We start from the raw sequence: 18,460 nt of genomic DNA on the forward strand, positions 1-18,460 counted from the left end.
AGTGCTTCTCTTTGTCTTCTTGTCAGAATAGGAGAGAAAGATGTCTTCTATGCCTGAGGAAACAGGAGGCATTTAGTGTGTGCATCTCCACTAGATAAGTTTTCTGTTTGTTCTTTAATTATAATCTCTCATTATTTGTTTTTTTTGCTCAGGGTTGAAACTGTCAAAGCCTACTTTAATAATTTCACAGTTTGAGTTTATGGTGGTTTTTAAACCACAGAAACAAAAACTCTCAGAAGATTCAAAAGCATTGTAAATAGTTAACAAAGATACCTTAACATCTTTTGAAATGTTTTGCCTTTTTATAAAGATTTATTTATTTACCTGAGAGACAGAGATATGGACAGAGAGAGGGAGAGAGAGAGAGAGAGAGAGAGAGAGAGAAAGGTCTTCTATTCACTGGTTCCCTCCTCCAGTGGCTGCAACGGCCAGAGCTGGGCAGATCTGAAGCCAGGAGCTTCTTCTGGGTCTCCCACATGGGTGCGGGGGCCCAAGCACTTGGGCCATCTTCCTTCCTTCCTTCCTTCCTTCCTTCCTTCCTTCCTCCCTCCCTCCCTCCCTCCCTCCCTCCCTCCCTCCCTCCCTCCCTCCCTCCCTCCCTCCCTCCCTCCCTCCCTCCCTCCTTTCTTTCTTTCTTTCTTTCTTTCTTTCTTTCTTTTTTACAGGAAGAATTAGACAGTGAGAGAGACAGAGAGAAAGGGCTTCCTTCCATTGGTTCATCCCCCAAATGGCCGTTATGGCCGGCGCGCTGCGCCCGTCTGAAGCCAGGAGCCAGGCACTAGGCTCCTCTTGGTCTCCCATGCAGGTGCAGGGCCCAAGCACTTGGGCCATCCTCAACTGCCTTCCCGGGCCACAACAGAGAGCTGGACTGGAAGAGGAGCAACTGGGACAGAATCCGGTGCCCCAACCGGGAGTAGAAACTGGGGTGCCGGTGCCACAGGCGGAGGATTAGCCAAGTGAGCTGCGGTGCTGGCCCACTTGGGCCATCTTATACTATTTTCCCAGGCCATCAACAGGGAGCTGGATTGGAAGTGGAACAACAGGAACTCAAACCAGCACCCACATAGGATGCTGGTACCACAGGCGGATGCTTAACTTCCTACTTCACAGTGCCAGGCCCTGAAATGTTTTGCCTTTAAAAGTACAATTTTGGGGAATGAGTGTTTGGGACATTCCCATCCCATGCTGGAGGGCCTGGGTTGAAATCCTGGTTCCGGTCCCTGTTTCACCTTCCTGCTGATGCTCACCCAGAGAGGCAGCAGGTGATGGCTCAAGTACCTGGGTCCCTGCCACCCACGTGGGAGACTGGGATGGATTCCTGGCCCAGCCCTGGCTATTGTGGGCATTTGGGGAATGAGATTCTCTGTCTGGCTCGCTCTCTCTATCTCAGCTTAGGGGCAGGGGTTCAGTGCAGACACTGGTTCAGATGTCCTTACCATATTGGAGTACTGAGCCCTGGCTTCTGACTCCAGTGCCTAGTGCCTGTAATGGGCACCCTTGCAGGCAGCAATGAACTCTCCAAGACGTGGGTTTTTCTGCCCTGCGGAAGATCGGCATTGAGTCCCTGGCTCCTGGCTTCAACCTGGCCCATTCCGGGCTGTTACAGGCATTTGGTAAATCAGCGGACAGGAACCCACTGTCTACCTGCCTCTTTCTGTCTCTGCCTCTCAGATAAGTATGTAAAAATTAAATACACATATAGTTTATTTCCATATTTACTTTTAAAACATTAAAGAATTATACCTGACACCCTACTTATTAAAGAAGAAAATGTTTAAAATAAATAAGTAAAAAATAAAAATTACTCTACAGTCCCATTACTTAAAAGTAACTTATGTTAACATTTTTATGTGTATCTTAGAAAAATTACCACCTGTGAACATACATACTCATAGACATATACTTCCAGTGTTAACAGCGTGCACAACTTGCATGCCAATGAAAAGATACCAGGTTACCATTTGTAAACGGTTATACGGGATTGCATCCACTGGGAATGCCACAGTGCTTCTCTTCCTAGTGAGTGTTATAAAGAAAGTTTTTATTTAATAAATGCTGATTTCATAGGTACAGCTTTAGGAATGTAGCAGTTCTTCCTTCCATACCTGTCCTCCCACTCCCACTCCCACTCCCATCCCACCTCCTACTCCCTCTCCCATCCTATTCTTCATTCAGTTTCATTTTTAATTGTCTTTATATACAGAAAACCAACTCTGTACTAAGTAAATATTTCAATAGTTTGCACTCACACAGACACACAAAGTATAAAGTACTGTTTGAAGACTAGCTTGACCGTTAATTCTCATAGTACAACACTTTAAGGACAGAGGTCCTACGTGGGGAGTGAGTGCACAGTGACTCTTGTTGATTTAACAATTGACACTCTTATTTATGATGTTAGTGATCACCCAAGGCTCTTGTCATGAGCTGCCAAGGCTATGGAAGCCTTTTGAGTCCACAAACTCTGTCAGTATTTAGGGCCATAAGCAAAGTGGAAGTTCTCTCCTCCATTCAGAGAAAGGTACCTCCTTCTTTGGTGGCCCATTCTTTCCACTGGGATCTCAACTCACAGAGACCCTTCATGTAGATCATTTTTTTGCCATTGTGTCTTGGTTTTCATGCCTGAAATGCTCTCATGGGCTTTTCAGCCAGATCTGAATGTCTTAAGGGCTGATTCTTAGGTCAGAGTTCTGTTTGGGGCATTTGTCTTTCTATGAGTCTGCTGTGTGGCCTGCTTCCCATGTGGGATCCTTCTCTCCTTTTTAATTCTATCTATTGTTATTACCAGACACTTGGTCTTATTTATGTGATCCCTTTGACACTTATTCCTATCTGTGTGATCAGTTGCATACTTAAAATGATCACTTTAACGTGTAAGATGGCATGTACCACGCAGCTTAGTGGGATCCTCCTACTGTTATCTGTGAGTCTATCACCTATCGATCACCTCTTTCCTTCTTCCTGCCTACCTATTTATTTGCCCAAACAAAAATTGCTATATAAACATTTTTGCACTCATTGTTGTGCAGTTTTTTAGTTATGGTCATAAGGGTACATTCTAGATGTTGAATTTCTGAGTCAGAAGGTTTTTTGCTCTTTGGAACGGTGGTACCAAGAGCCCAGGTTTCTTCCTCTTCAACAACACTAGGCAGGATACGTGTGTGTGTGTGTGTGTGTTTCCGTGTGTGTTTCCCACCTTGGAGCATTTTTGCACACACACACAAAAGAAGGGAAAACACACAGTCCAGCATCCCTTTAGCGCCTGTCCAGCTCCAGCACCTCTGCTTTAGCTCTGTCCCCACCTGCTCCGCTTCCTCCCTCCCCCTGCAAGCCCTGTGTGGGAAGCAAATATCACATTGTTTCATTGGTAATTATTTCAGTGTGTCTCTCCCACAGAGGCATTTAGAAAGCTAACCACACTGTGATCACGCTCCTGGTGCAACATTGACAGTCATCCCTGAGATCCTGAAACATCAGCCTTTGATCAGACGTGTGCGTGCTTCCTCAGTTCACAAGTGATTGTCCTGTTTTGCTTTGTGCAGCTGCTTTTGAATTGGAATTCCAGTGAGGTCCACGTCTGTAGGTCAAGGGCTTTCCATCCATCTCTCCATCCAGTGAGGTCCACGTCTGTAGGTCAAGGGCTTTCCATCCACCTCTCTGTCCAGTGAGGTCCACGTCTGTCAGCCAAGGGCTTTCCATCCATTTCTCTGTCCAGTGAGGTCCACATCTGTAGGTCAAGGGCTTTCCATCCATCTCTCTGTCCAGTGAGGTCCACGTCTGCAGGTCAAGGGCTTCCCGTCCACCTCTCCGTCCAGTGAGGTCCACGTCTGCAGGTCAAGGGCTTCCCGTCCATCTCTCCGTCCACTGAGGTCCACGTCTGCAGGTCAAGGGCTTCCCGTCCATCTCTCCATCCAGTGAGGTCCACGTCTGCAGGTCAAGGGCTTTCCATCCATCTCTCTGTCCAGTGAGGTCCACGTCTGCAGGTCAAGGGCTTCCCGTCCACCTCTGTCTCCTCAGTGCTCTCCCAGAGCCAGTTTGCAGCCAGGTCGAACTCTCTCATGCTTCGCCTGCTTCCCTGGCCTCTGGGTTTCCCGCCGTTGACACAGAAGCTTGAGCAGTCAGGATTCAATTTTGACTTTTTGCGAGTCTTCCTCTCAATCCTTGCCAGTCTGACCTTGGCTGCGGTTTTTGTCATCTGCATGCTACGCGTTACGTTTCTGGTATCCCTGCCTGCCCCGCATGTCTGCTTTTGTGAACCTCCCATCCTTGCCTGCTATTTTCCGGGGGATGTATGTCTTTTCATTGTTTTTTATTTTATTTTACTTTATTTATTTGAAAGGCACAATGACAGAGCTCTCATTGTTGGTCCATGCCCCAGATGCCTGCAGTGCTGGGGCGGGGCCACGCTGACTCCAACCGCTAGTTCACTCCCTAGATGGCTGCAACAGCCAGAGCTGGGCCAGGCTGAAGACAGGGGCCGGGAGCTTCTTCCAGGTCTCCCAGGCAGGTACAGGCCCCAACCCCAAGCACTAGGGCCATCTTCCTCTGCTTTCCCAAGTGTATTAGCAGGGAGCTGGATTGGAATCGGAGAAGCCAGGTCTTGGAACTGGCGCCCATATGGATGCTGGCCTCGCAGGCGGAGGCCAGGCGGAGGCTTCACCCCTAGTGCCGCAACGCCGGCCCCTCCTGGCTCTTCTTCTTTTTTTTTTTTTAAGTTAATTTCTTTTTTTTTTTTTTAATGTCAGAGTTAGAGAGAGAGAGACAGAGACAGAGAAAAAGGTCTTCCTTCCGTTGGTTCACCCCCCAAATGGCCACTACGGCTGGCGCTGTGCCGATCTGAAGCCAGGAGCCAGGTGATTCCTCCTGGTCTCCCATACGGGTGCAGGGACCAAGTACTTGGGCCATCCTCCACTGCACTCCCTGGCCACAGCAGAGAGCTGGACTGGAAGAGGGGCAACCGGGACAGAATCCGGCGCCCCGACCGGGACTAGAACCTGGGGTGCCGGCGCCATAGGCGGAGGATTAGCCAAGTGAGCCACAGCACCGGCCCCCTCCTGGCTCTTCTTACTACTTTGTTCTTCCAGATCATTGAGTCAGATTTCAAAAGTAAAAGCCAAATAAAATATTGGTTGGATTTGTTCTGCATTTATTGATCTGTTGTGGGACAAGAAGGGAGTAGCTTTGCAATCCCGAGACTGAGCACTTGGGAGACTTTTCCCGGTTTGTCGGTATAGGTCCTGTGGCATCTTTCTCGCTTGTAACCACGGTGCCAGGTGACTTCCTACAGTTGCTGTTTACCATTGCCTAGTGCATGATCTTAGCAACGTGGCCCACAGACAGGATCACATGAACCCTCAGTCCCCAGGGAGCAGAATTAGCGGTCAAGCGGTCAGGCCCTGGAGTCCAGCCCACCCAGCCTCTCCTACTGCAGCCTTTGCCTCCTCAGCCCCGTGGGCCTGGGACCACGTGGGTCACGGGGTGGGGGAGGGGAAGCAGGGGCTGGTTACAGTGCGACTCCTCAAGTCTGGGGCAGGGCCAGGCCTCTGCATTCCCAGTGAGCCTCCAGGAGATGCCCACACTCTGGCGCTGGTGCAGAGCACACTGTGGGAATCGTTTGAGGTTCAGTAAGAAGCCGCTGTGTGGCGGTGGGCCAGGCCCTGGTTCTCCGCTGGAAGCATCCTGCTCTCTGGAAGAACTTGGACAGTTTTCCGTGCCAGCCCAGAAAGCACCTCAGCTTGGCCTCCACCTGCCGAGGCGTGGATGGCTGGAGGCTGACGGGCCTGGGCTCAGCAGCCCTCTGCTCTGTGACCCCAAATGAGAACGGTAGTGCCTGTGTCACAGCTCGCTGTGGGAGTCTGGATAGAACAACGCGTTTGACATGTGGAGTGGCTGCACATGCCCAGGGCTGCAGAACCCATCCAGTCCAGGGCCCAGGGCCAGGAGCTGGAGCCAGGCCTCTCAGCCGTCCATGGCAGAGGCGCCTTTGCCATCCCAGCCTCCTCTCGACCTGCTGCCTCCAGCTCGCAGCTGGGGTTCTTGATCCCTTGGACATCAAAGGACCCTCAGGAGCTGCCGGCCCATCGGGTGCCCTCCAGGCCTACCTGGTGAAGATTTCTTGGCTGCTGGTGTCAGGTGCTCCCTGTTCTGGCTTTGCAGCCTGGCAGGGAGACTGGGCTGTCCTGGTACAAACGTGGAAGGCCGCGGAGGGGGCAGTGGGAGCAGACTCGGTTGGGGGAGGTGAGAAGGTTCTGAAGTGGGTTGGCAGGGCCCCTGCACAGCAGTGCGAATGAACTTTATGCCACTAAGCTACAGTCATACACAAATGATTAACGTAAGTGTCATAGATACTTTGTCACAAGAAAATAAGCTTTTTATTTGACAGGCAGAGGAACAGAAAGAAACAGAGACAGAGTTTTCATCCCCTGGTTCACCCCACAGACGCCCACCGTGGCTGGGGCTGGGCTAGGCTGGCCCATTCCAAGGCTGGGAGCAGGAACTTAATCTCTCACATGGATGGCAGGGCCCCACTTATTTGAGTCATTGCCACCGCCACCCAGGCCTGCGTCACAGGAAGCTGGGCCTGGGAGCCAGAGCCGGACTCTGACCCAGGCACTCTGATGTGGGGCGCAGGTACCTTCACCAGTTGGCCAAATGCCAACCCCTAAAGTAAATTTTTATTTTTATTTATTTGAAAGGCAGAGAGAAAGAGGGAGATAGAGACAAGAGACAGAGATCTCCCAGCTTCTGGTTCACTCCAAAAATGCCTTCAATTGTCAGGGCCAAGCCAGCTGAAGCCAGGACCGCACCCCTCCGTCGAGGCCCCCAGGTGGCTGGCAGGGACTCAGGTATGTCGGCCATCGCCTGCCGCCTCCTGGGTGCACACTAGCAGGAAGCTGGATTGGAAGTGGAGGAGCTGGGACTCAAACCGGATACTCTGGTGCAAGGTTCAGGAGTCCTAAACGGCGTCCTGACTGCTGTGTCAAGTGCCTGTCCCAGAATTTAAACGGGCAGGGGGAGAACTGTCCCCTCATCGTCTCCTCTCACTCCTCACTGACCGTGGCCCGTCTGGGTACAGATTCTCAGCCCGTGCTCCCCACAGGGTGGCTGTCACCACGGAGCCGTGCGCAGGCCCGGGGCTCTCCCTCACCTGCTCTGGAGGCGTTCACGCTTCTTTTTTATATTAGCAGTGACTTGCACATTCTCTTCTAAAATTATTTCTTTGAAAGGCACAGAGACAGTCGTAGAGATCTCCCATCCACAGGTTCACTCCCCGGATGCCCACAAGAGCGGGGGCTGGGCCAGACTGCAGCCAGGAGCCTGGAGCTCTGGGCTCCAGCGTGGGTGGCAGGAAGCCAACTCTGCAGCGCCGCTGCCGCCCAGGTGCCGCTTAGCAGGAAGCTGGAGTCAGAGCGGAGCCAGGACTCAAACCCAGGCACTCGCACGGGAGAGCGGGCGTCCCGAGCAGTCTCGGTTGCGCCTGCTACTCCCACGTCCAGTCTTCCCGTGCAGCTGTCTCCTGATGCTGCCGCCTGGTGGGGAGCTCACTCCCCTGGAACCAGAGCGGCCGGCGCACGCAGGGCCGGCACCTACACGCGTGCTGCACCCAGCGAGTGCTGTGCCCAGCTCCGCGGCACCAGATCTCTGTTCTGACGTCTGAGTTTACGCCTGTGAAAATCATCACACGAAAGCAAATCAAATCACGTTTGATCTCTTAAACTGCCTTGATTAAAGAGAATAAAATTATTTTAAAAAGACACAGCCATCAGCCACCCGTGGACCCGTCAGCTAACGTGGCCTTTGTGGCTGCTCCTCTGTGAGGCCCAGGTGCTTGTGTTTCAGGAGAGCTAAGTCAGTGACGATCCGAATTTCTTAATCTTTTCAAATGTTCTTGACCAGCCTCTTAATAATTAATTGGAATTTGCGGAAGAAATCTCACCTCAGGGAGCACAAATGACTTTGCCAATTCCTGAAATTCATTGACGATCAAAAACGACCTGTAGCCACGGGCATGTCTTCTTTGGAGAACGGAAACTCAGTCCCTTAGCCTGCTCCTAATCGGGTTATTTCTCTTCTGCTGATGGACCGTGAGTTCCTGAGGTGTTTCAGGAGTTAGCCCTCTGTCAGGTGTGGTATACAAGTGTGATTCCCCGCTCCCTCCTCGTCCATCGGCTGGTTCACTCCCCAGAAGTCCAGAGCTGGGCCGATCCAAAGTCAGAAGCCAGGAGTTTCCTCCAGGTCTCCCACACGGGTGCAGGGGCCCAAGGACTCGGGCCACCCTCTGCTGTTTTCCTAGGTGCGTTAGTGGGGAGCTGGATCAAAAGTGGAGCAGTTGGGACTGGAACCGGCGCCCCTCGTGGGATGCCTGCGCCATGGAGGCGGCTTGACCTGCTGCACCACAACACCGGCCGCTGTGATACGTTCTGAAATCAGGAAGTGTGATGCCTCCATCAGGTATACAAAAAAAATGCCCCATGTCACTAGTGTCTGGGAAATGCAAACGACAGCCCCAGTGAGATCCCACCTCACACCTGTTAGGATGCTGCTGTCAACCAACAGGAGATGAGTGTGGGCGAGGTGGAGGAGGGGAGCCCTCGTGTGCTCTTGGTGGAAATGTAGACCGGCGTGGCCATTGTGGAAGGAGGACGGGGGTCCTCTCAACCACGGCTGTGGCCCCGTGAGCCCACTCCTGGTACACGGGCAAGGGAGTGAAGCCACCGTCGGGAAGAGACAGCACTCCTGTGTTCACCGCAGCACTGCTCACGGCAGCCACGATGTGGGAGTGACCTGGGTGTGGCTGAAGAAAATACGGTGCACGCACACGTACCCCAAACATACACACATATATCCCAAATGTACACACACACCCCAAACACATACACAAACACACCAAACACATACATACATACCCCACATACACACACATAAAACATGCACACATCCCCATACATGCATGTATACACATACATACCCCACACACAAACATACACACACACCAAACACACACACCCCAAACATACACACCCCAAACATACACACATACATACACCATACACCAAACACACATACCACACACACACACATACCCCATACACACACACCTACCAGACATACACATACATACACACCTGAAACATACACACATGCCCCAAACATACACATACATACATGCACACACCCAAACACATATACATACACACACCCCAAATATACACACATACACACACCTCAAACATACACACAAACACACCATACACCAAACACCCACATACCCCAAACATATTCACACCTACCAAAAACAGATGCACACGTCATGCACACATACCAAACACACACAAACACACCAAAGATACACATAGACCAAGCGTACACACACAAACACACCAAACACACATACACTTACCCCAAACATACATACATACATGCACACACACCCCATCTACACACACTCCAAACATATACACACACACCTACCGTACACACACCCCATATACATACACACACCCCATACACACAAACCAAACATACACACACACATACACACACACCAAACATGCACACATACCCCAAACATATGCACACACATACACACACACCCCAAACACACCCACGCATACGTACCCACACAAACACCATACATACACACACAAACACACACAATGGGAAATCCCTTGGCCTTAGAAAAGGAAGAGATTCTGCCATGGGTGACAGCGTGGATCGACTTCAGGACACAGTGCTGAGACAAGCCGGGCACGCAAGGACAAATCCTCGTGGGCTCACTCACACCTGGACGGTAAGAGTGCAGAGGCCTGGGGCCAGCGCTGTGGTGCGGTGGGCTAAGCCTCTACTTGCAGTGCCGGTATCCCATTTGGGTGCTGGTTCGAGTCCTGGCTGCTCCACCTCAGATCCAGCTCTCTGCTATGGCCTGGGAAAGCAGTAGAGGATGGCCCAGGTGCTTGAGCCCCTGCACCCACGTGGGAGACCTGGAAGAAGCTCCTGGCTCCTGGCTTCGGATTGGCGCAGCTACGGCCATTGCAGCCAATTGGGGAGTGAACCAGCAGATGGAAGACCTTTCTCTTTGTAACTCTGCCTCTCAAATAAATAAATGAAATTTTTTTTAAAAAAAAAAAAGGGTGGGGGGAACCCATACAGGCAGAGTCTAGAATGGAGGTGTTGGGCTGGGGGCGGGGCTCTATAGGTCAGCCCAGAGAGACGCATTCTAGAGCCTGCTGGACAGCACCTCCCCCATGGACACCAACCCCGTGTTCACGGCACGTCTCGAGTCTGTCAGAAGGATAGTCCAAAGGCTGAGTGCCCTTCTCACAGCAGAATTAAAACCAAAACTGAAGGAGCCGTGACCCACGGGGGTGCTGGGAGGGAGGGTCGCTCGCTCCCCTTCTGTCCAGTGGGGCTCAGGGCTGCCTCCCCCTGCCCGGGAGGCTCCTCCCAGCCCAGGGGGCCACAGCAGGGGCAGTTCCTCCTGGAGCAGATTCTGGGGAAGCCCCCTGGCGGAGTGGGAGGGGACTTGGACAAAGCCCCCTTGTCTTTCCAGATGGTTCCACTTAGGATGTGGTTTCACTGGCATCCGGAGTAATTGACAGATGCACTCGGGACCCCTTGTCCGAAAGCTCAGGCCCCAGGGAAGCCCGCGGCGGCGGCCGTGGAGCCCCGCAGCTGGCCAGGGCGCTCAGGTTCAACAGGGACTCCTGCCGCCAGCGCCCACGGAGGGTCTGACTCCGTGGCCCCTAGAACGCTGTGAACAACGGTCTCTGTCTTCGCCGACGGCACAAACCCCGCAGCTGCAGAGCTCGTAGGGCCGCAGTCCGTGCTCCCCTGGAGACTTGGAGAAGTTAGGTTTTTTGCAAAACATCGGTGCCTGCCCCCGACGTGCACTCCCTGGTTTACAGGATCCATGAGAGCCTGAGCGCACCCCAGGGCCGGGGACTGCATCTGGCTGCCGGCGGCTCCACCTGCATTCCGCTGAGCTAGCACGGGGCGTCCTTAGAGCACACGTGTTCATGGTGCAGGAAGTCTCCGTGCTCCAGTGCTTTGTTTACCCACGGGGCCACCGGGGCCACGGGAGAGCGAGGAAGGTGAGCCGGCCACCGGCGTCACCCGCGGGCGCCCAGGTCTAATCTTTTACTTTAATTCCGTATATTTATAAAAAAATAGCTTCTAATACTGCAAGAGGCAGCTGATGTGACTAGCTAGGCACAGGGAAACTGATCACAAGAGCCATGTAGAACCAAGGCACGGTCCCCCATAGCCAGCCGGCAGAACCTGGCTAGGGCCGTGGGTACCACGGGGACTGCGTCAGGCCGCCTCAGCACTCCCAGCCCCCACGCAGCCCCCTCCAGAGACCACGCCTGTAGCTGGGCCGCCTGGTTCCAAGGGGCCTGGGGTCACGCCTGTGGACCGGGTGGGGAGCACAGACCCCACTCCCCTCAACTCAAGGAGCTCAAACTGCAGTTGGGTGAACCACCCCTCCCCCCCCCACCAAAGCTCCCAGCATCATGTGGGACCCAGGAGGAAGTGGCTTCTGTGGGAAGGGTGTTGTGGGAGTGGGCGGGGTGGGGGCTGGAACTGCGGGGCCCCCGGCCACGTCAGCAGCAGCTGTCACAACCTGACCAAAAGCACGCGCGAACACCAGGGAGGGCGAATAGTCCGTGCTGGGGACGGCGCTGGGTGTTTGTTTTGGTCGTATTGTTTAGCCAACGTTCCTTAAAATGTCCCTCCAAAAATTCACTGTGAATAAGGAGGACACTGACTTAGCAGTGCCGTTGAGTTCTGAGACTGCAGCCGCACTGGCTGTGTCCTGCATGCACTGCTCACGGTGGCTCAGGAGACCCCCGCCCCCCCGCCCCGGACAGGTCCTCTCATCCGTCTTGGAGAGGAGGAGGCGACTGGCCAAGGCCACACCACTACCCCTGGCCAAGGTCAGTGCTAAAGCCGGTGGACCCTGGACGAGGGGCTCCTGAGCCTTCTCTGTGCTCGAGAGCTGTCTCCATGGCTACTGCTCTCTGTATCCGAGTCCCTTAGAATAACTTAGCAACCAGAGTTAGAGAGCTCAACCAGAGTTAGAGAGCTCAACCAGAGTTAGAGAGCTCAGTCACAGTTCTTTGACTGCTTAATTTGGATGCCTCTTATTCGAGATACAAAGATGTGTTACGTGGGACCAGCGTTGTGGCGTAGTGCTTTGAATCACTGCCTGCAAAGCTGGCGTCCCATATGGGCGCCAGTTCGACTACCAGCTGCTCCACTTCCTTGCTAATGTGCCTGGAAAAGCAGGGGAGGATGGGCCAAGTCCTTGGGCCCCTGCACCCACGTGGGAGACCTGGCGAACGCTTCTGGCTCCTGGCTGCAGATCGCCCAACTCCGGCCATTGTGGCCATTTGGGGAGTGAACCAGCGGATAGAAGACCTCTGTCTCTTTCTCTCCGCATCTCTGTAAGTCTGCCTTTTGGATAAAATAAGTAAATCTTGAAAATATATTTTATTTTACCTTTGAAAGCCGTAGTGCAGTTACACCTCCATGCACTGTGCCGGGGGTCCTGCACGCCGGAGCTCCGAGACCACTGCCATGGCCCTCAAGGCAGCTGCAGCCAAGTCAGCTGTGAGACGGGAGGTCGGGGCTGTGAAACCTGGGCTGCAGCAGCCCCCGGGGGGCTGGGCCTGAGCGGGAGGCCAGAGTGCTCCGCCGGGCGTGTCCGCGGTCTGGGCCAAGTTCCCGGGCGCCCAGGCCAGGGGCTGCAGGGGGTGGCGGTCCGTGCGCACCCACAGGTGATTTGAATCAAGTTCAAGGAGCTGCAGAACTTCAGGAGCCACAGCCACTCTTGGCCGGGAGCAGCCTGGGTGTGGGTGGGGGTGGGAGCCGCCCACAGGGGCTGCCGGCCTGCGTCCCTACCCGCTGCAGAGTCCTGCGCCGTCTCGACGTCAAGACGTAGAGCGCCGTGAAACCCCCGGCAGACCCTCCACCTGCGCCCTGACTGTGGCTCCAGCCCCAGCCCATGGTTCACGGCTGATGGGGGCAGCCCTGGACACACAGAAATCATGGAGACGGGACTTAAATCCCCCGGTCACTTCACCACAGAGGGGCGGCCCTTCCAAGTGCTGGGCCTTGCTGCCTCCTCAGCTGATCCTTCTCTCTCGTCACCCTTCACGGGAACGCGCCCAGCTGTTACTTTAGACAAGTCCTCAAATTCTAAAACCCAGACTGGCCTTCCCAGCGGAGTGCCTGCCCTCACGTTGCAGTGAGAGAATCGTCGCCTTGGCAGCTGGACAAAGCTCCTGCCCGTCAGTGACCCCCAGCCTCCGTGGTGTGAGCCCAGAGCCTGCATCGGCTCTCTGCCTGGGCCCCACCTCTCAGCGCCCTGTGCCCCTGACCCCTGCCCGAGGTCAGCGGGCCCTGGGCGCTTCCGCCTGGAGGAGAACCAGCCCTCCTGGGGCTGCCCTGCTCCGGACGGCACCCTCTCCACCTGGGAGGCCATCGTGCCGCGCTCTGGTTGGGAAAGGACAGAACGAGCAGCCCTTAGGTGGGCATGTGGGACAGAGCAGAGAAATGGAGCGCAGGAGCCCGGGGGCCGGCTGCAGCCCCCCGCTGGTCAGGGCCTCCAAGTTAGGAATCAGATAGATCAGCAAAGTGGCTCCCCCCGCTCTTCCTTCCGCCCAGGAGTGGTAAAGCGGGGCTTCTGTGTGGCGGCCGTTGACACAGCAGTTAAACCGCTGCTCAGGACGCCTGCACCCCCTGCCTGACCGCCCGGGGCCTGAGCCCTGGCACACTTCCGATTCCAGCTCCCTGCTAATGCGCTTCCTAGGAGGCAAGCAGGTGGTGGCTCAACCACGTGGGTCCCTGCCCCCGGGTGGAGACCCAGATGGAGTCCTCGGCCCCTGGCTTCGGCCTCACCCAGCACTGGCGTGAACCAGCACATGAAAGATCTCTGTCTCTCTCCTTTCTCTCTGCCTTTAAAATAAATAAAATTGGGTAACTAAAAATGTTTTAAAAGCAAACGTGGCTTGCATAGCCATGGGGCTACTTGGTGGCCCCGGGAACCTGAAAGTGACCGAGCTCCCTGGAGGCCTCACTTCCCTGGGCCCCCGTGGGTGTCTCATGGAGCACTCAGCCCCTGCCGCACACGGCCCCTGCCCCACTCGGCCCCTGCGACTTCCCGTGTGGAAGCTGAGCGTGTGAGCAGGGACGGACAGACGGGAACACGGGAACACAGCGGCAAACCGGCCCTTCCCAAACCATCCTCGGGTGTAGCCAGCACCTCCGTGCCTCCTCCCTCCAAAGGCCTCTTCGTCCCCAGCACCACGCCCCGCGTCCATCCCAGCCCTGTCTCCACATGAGAACACAGCCCAGAGAGGCTGCAGAACGCACGCTTGCCCCGGGCGCCCACTTTGGTGTTGGCAAGGGTCCGGGCAGCCTCAGCTGTGCTGGGTGGAGCCAGGTGCCCCTTGTGGACCTGGTTGGAAACACGCGCGCCTGTTCTTGGAGCTGAACAGTTGTATTAGATTGGTGTTGGTTAGAGCACGGAACATAGGCAGGTGTGCACACGTGCACACTCACACCCGAGGTGTGGATTCCAACACCCACCTCCCCGCCTGGCTACGAGGGTAGAGGGCTGCCTACATGACGTAAGTGGCGCTTTCCTGAGAGAACCGAGGCCCCACGCTCACAGGTGCACGGTGAAATGCGTTTCTGTGTCTGCGTGGAAAGCAGGTGGGGGGCTGCGGCAGGTGGGAGCCACAGCCTCGCTGGGTGGGGGTGGCGGCGCCATCTGCCACTCCTGGGGAGCCAGCCGCTTTCCGTGGCCAGCCTCCTGTCTGAAGGATGTTTCCCAGGAGGGGCCACCACCATTTGATCTATTTTTGATTAAAATGTAAAAATTAAAAATTAAATCAAATGGTGGTGAAACTCCTTGGGGGAAGCACAGTGGGTTATGAAGAATTCCCCGCAGTCACCCTGCGTTGTCCGTCTGGGGGGGGGTGTCTCCTGGTGTCACACGTAATTAAAAGGCCATGTGGGGAGGTCTGCCCTGCGTGCCTCAGCCGGGGACCCGCACCTGTGCCCGCTGGAAGGGGACAGGTGGGGCTGCCTGGCAGCAGGAACCCAAGGGTGCCCCTCCCAAACCCCATGGGAGGCAAGAGCCCCTCCCCAGCACATTTCCGCTCACTTCACCACCAAAGCAGAGCCGTGGGAAACGCCCCCGGAGTCGACTCTGCGGCTGCCAGCACCTGACTGTTCGCCCCCCACCGCCCATGGGACGGGGTGGGGGGATTTTGATGGGACCAGAGGCTGGGGCAGCAGTGGGACAGGTGCCACCTGTGCATCCACAGTGGTGGCGACTCTGAGTTGTGCCTTCCAGCCACGGGGGCGTGGTCAGCCGGGGGCGTGGTCAGCCGTGCTGCCGTGATACCTCTCTTGGCTGCGTTTGTTTTTTGGAATCTCTGCTTCCAGTGGAAAACGCCAGAGGCTGAGCACAGCTGCCCCGCCCACAGCCGATTTCTTGAGGAGGCTTGGGTAGGAGGTGGGGGCCTCAGGGCCACCGGCGGGGCTCAGCGAGTGGAGGCCTCGGTCACCTGCGTCAGCCGGGCGACGTCCGGTGCCTGTGCGGCCCTGTGCCGTCTAATTTCTATTTCCAAAGGCTCTGGCAGCAGCCACGATTGCAGTGACCCCGGCCCAGAGCCCCCGCGACTGCCTGCCCGCAGGGAGGAGCCCATGTCCCCGAGGCCCTGCTGGGCTGGGGACCAAGCCGCCCCTGCCCTCCAGGAAAACCAGACTCCCACCGAGTCCGTCCAGAACTTGCCCCAGGGCTGCGCTGCGTCCACCTCCAGCCAGCGCTGGCCTCTGGAGGCCCCTTCGAGGGCGGAAGGGAGAGCACAGGGCCTGCGGACGTCAGCCACAGGCAGTGTGTGTGGGGGGGTGCACCTGAGCTCCAGGTTTCACTGAGTAAAGACCCCAGTGCCCCCACCCCCGCCAAGCCCTGCGCACCTGTGCACACAGCTGGGTGTTTCAGTCACTGACGCCAGCCTCTGTTCACACCTCTTGTTCCAGACGCCATTGGAGGCCTCCTGGGGTGCAGGGGTGTCCTCCTTGGGGAGGACAAGTGGTCAGATAAGGCCCCATCCGGCCCCGCCCACCACACCATCTGGCTGGCAACTTGCCTTCCAAGGCCTGGTTGGGTTAGAACGGCTGGGGGCGGGCGCTGTGGCATCTCAGGTACAGCTGCCACCTGCAGTGCTGGAGTCCCTCCCATATGGGCTCTGGTTCGAGTCCCAGCTGTTCCACCTCAGATCCAGCTTCCTGCTAATGCGTCTGGGAAAGCAGTGGAGGATGGTTCAAGTGCTTGGGCCGCTGCACCCACGTAGGAGACCCGGAAGAAGCTCCTAGCTCCTGTCTCCAGATAGTCCCAGCTCTGGCCATCACAGCCATTTGGGGAGTGAACCAGCAGGTGGAAGGTTCATATTCCACCCCCATCCCCGCTCTGTAACTCTGCCTTTCAAATAAATAAATAAATCTTTTTTTAAAAAAAAAAAGCCAAACAAGAAAAAAAAAAAAGAAGAGCCCAAGAGCCCCTCTGCTCGCTGTGTGCAGCCAGAGCCAGTCAGCTGTCCGCAGTGAAGCCCTGTCCTCAGGGGTCCCCGTGGTGTCGCAGGTCCTGGCTCGCTGGGAGCCCTGGCTGGACAGGAGTCTACCTGTCAGGAAGAAGGGAGGAGAAGCAAATCGGGGAGAGAGTTGGGTGGAGGCGTGGTTGGCGAGGCTCTCACCTCCTCCTCCTCCTCCTGTCCCCCTCCCCCAGGGTTCCTAGATCCCTGGGAGGCTCATAGCTGCCGGCAGGGCTGGTTTGGAGCCTGGGACCCAACTGGGCCTCCCAACCCAGGCCAGCCTGTCCCCTGATGCCTTGGCTGCCGCCTGCCAGGGCCAGCTGGGCAACTGCCAGTGTCCCGTCCTCAGCCCCTGAGTGGTCTCCATACAGGAGTGGTGGCCGGCTCCCGCCGGAGGACAGCGCCGGCTGTTGCTGGCTCCCCCTCCCCCTTCCCTCTGTGCCACAGCAGCAGGGGTATTACATGCTGCTCGGGACGCCCGCACTCCGCGTCAGAATGCCCGAGCTGAGTCCTGACTGCTCCCAGTTCCAGCGCCCTGCTCACGCACACCTGGGAGGCAGCAGGCGACGGCTCATGCACTTGGCTCCCTGTCACCCTTGTGGGAGGCCTGGATTTGGTTCCCAGCGTGTGGCTTCGGCCTGGCTCAGCCCCAGCTGTCACACGGGAAGGGAACCAGCGAATGGGGCATCTCATTGTGCCTGTCTCTCTAAAGAAGAATCTTTAAAACAAAAACGGGCACAGAGTTTCTAAAAACCAAACAAGCAAATGGAAAATCCAGACACGCAGAAGCAGAGGGCGGGAAGTGAGCCTGCAGGTGCCCCAGCGGCAACAGGGCTGACTGCCGCCTTGTCTGCTCTCACCCGCCTAAGGATTCTCCCCAGCGTCGTCAGAGGAAACCCAAGCTGTGACGAGTCACCCTGACATGCTTCAGCGGTGTCTGGCTGTTGAGGGACTTTGATGGAACTGACGGGAACCGAGCAAAAGGGTGGGAACCCCTGACACCGTGGAGGCCCCGCCGCACGCACTTCCTCAGGGCCGTGACATCCACCGCCCCTTCCCCCCTTGCGTTTCTCCCCCTGCTTCATCTCAGCGTCCTGCCGGACGTCGGTGGGAAGGATGTGGCTCTGAGCAGCTACGGCTCCCAGCACAGAGAGGCCTGCAGAAACCAGCCTCAAGGACAGAATCTCCAGGGCCGGCGCTGTGGCGTAGCGGGCAAGGCTGCCACCTGCGACTCCGGCATCCCATATGGGCGCCAGTTCAAGTCCTGGCTGTTCTAGCTGAGATCCAGCTCTCTGCCATGGCCTGGGAAAGCAGTAGAGGATGGCCCAAGTGCTTGGGCCCCTGCACCCACGTGGGAGACCTGGAAGAAGCTCCTGGCTCCTGGTTTCAGATTGGCACATCTCCAGCCGTTGTGGCCATCTGGGGAGTGAACCAGCAGATGGAAGACCTTTCTCTCTGGCTCTGCCTCTCTGTAACTCTGCCTTTCAAATAAATAAATAAATCTTAAAAAAAAAAAATAATCGCCAACATCGGCCGTGTGACATAGGTGAGGGCTCAGACGGGAGAGCACTGGGCTGTGCTGAGTGGCTTCTGGCCTGGAGGGCTGGTCCCCGTGGCTTTGAGCCCTCAGCTCCCCTGAGCCGGGAGGCCAGTACAGTTTCTGGGAGCTGCTGTGGCCCTTGGAGCCACTGCTGGGGTCTCGTCTCCCTGGGTTCCTGTGAGTAGGGTACTTTCCCAGCATGAGGGAGCGAGGGGCAGGTGGGGGGGGGGAACACTGCCGTGCTGTTCCAGGACAGATACCAGTGCCCGAGCACCCCACTCCCCGAGCCGTCCACAAAGTTGCTGTGCTATGGCCCTCG

At 56.1% G+C, this 18,460-nt stretch overlaps 1 protein-coding gene and 1 long non-coding RNA gene across 3 annotated transcripts in view; both read left to right on the plus strand.

Moving 5' to 3' along the window:
• Positions 1-18,118, plus strand: part of C15H10orf143 (chromosome 15 C10orf143 homolog) — a 79,659-nt gene extending 61,541 nt beyond the window's left edge. The window contains exon 5 of the mRNA XM_070058273.2: positions 17,471-18,118. Within this exon, the coding sequence (XP_069914374.2) occupies positions 17,471-17,509 (39 nt within the window). The 3' untranslated portion in view covers positions 17,510-18,118. The remainder of the gene's footprint in view (positions 1-17,470) is intronic.
• On the plus strand, positions 629-10,128 carry LOC149121888 (uncharacterized). Of its 2 annotated transcripts, none has more exons than XR_016221405.1 (4): positions 629-6,845; positions 8,294-8,451; positions 8,752-9,790; positions 9,903-10,128. It is a non-coding gene; the product is annotated as an uncharacterized LOC149121888 (long non-coding RNA). The 2 variants fall into 2 exon arrangements; XR_016221404.1 differs by having other exon boundaries at positions 4,700-6,845; positions 9,679-9,790.
• Positions 18,119-18,460: the final 342 nt, after the last annotated feature.

Source organism: Oryctolagus cuniculus, chromosome 15 (genome assembly GCF_051225735.1).
Source record: "Oryctolagus cuniculus isolate XC-2025 breed Fujian yellow rabbit chromosome 15, ASM5122573v1, whole genome shotgun sequence".
In the NCBI taxonomy this organism is placed as follows: domain Eukaryota; kingdom Metazoa; phylum Chordata; class Mammalia; order Lagomorpha; family Leporidae; genus Oryctolagus; species Oryctolagus cuniculus.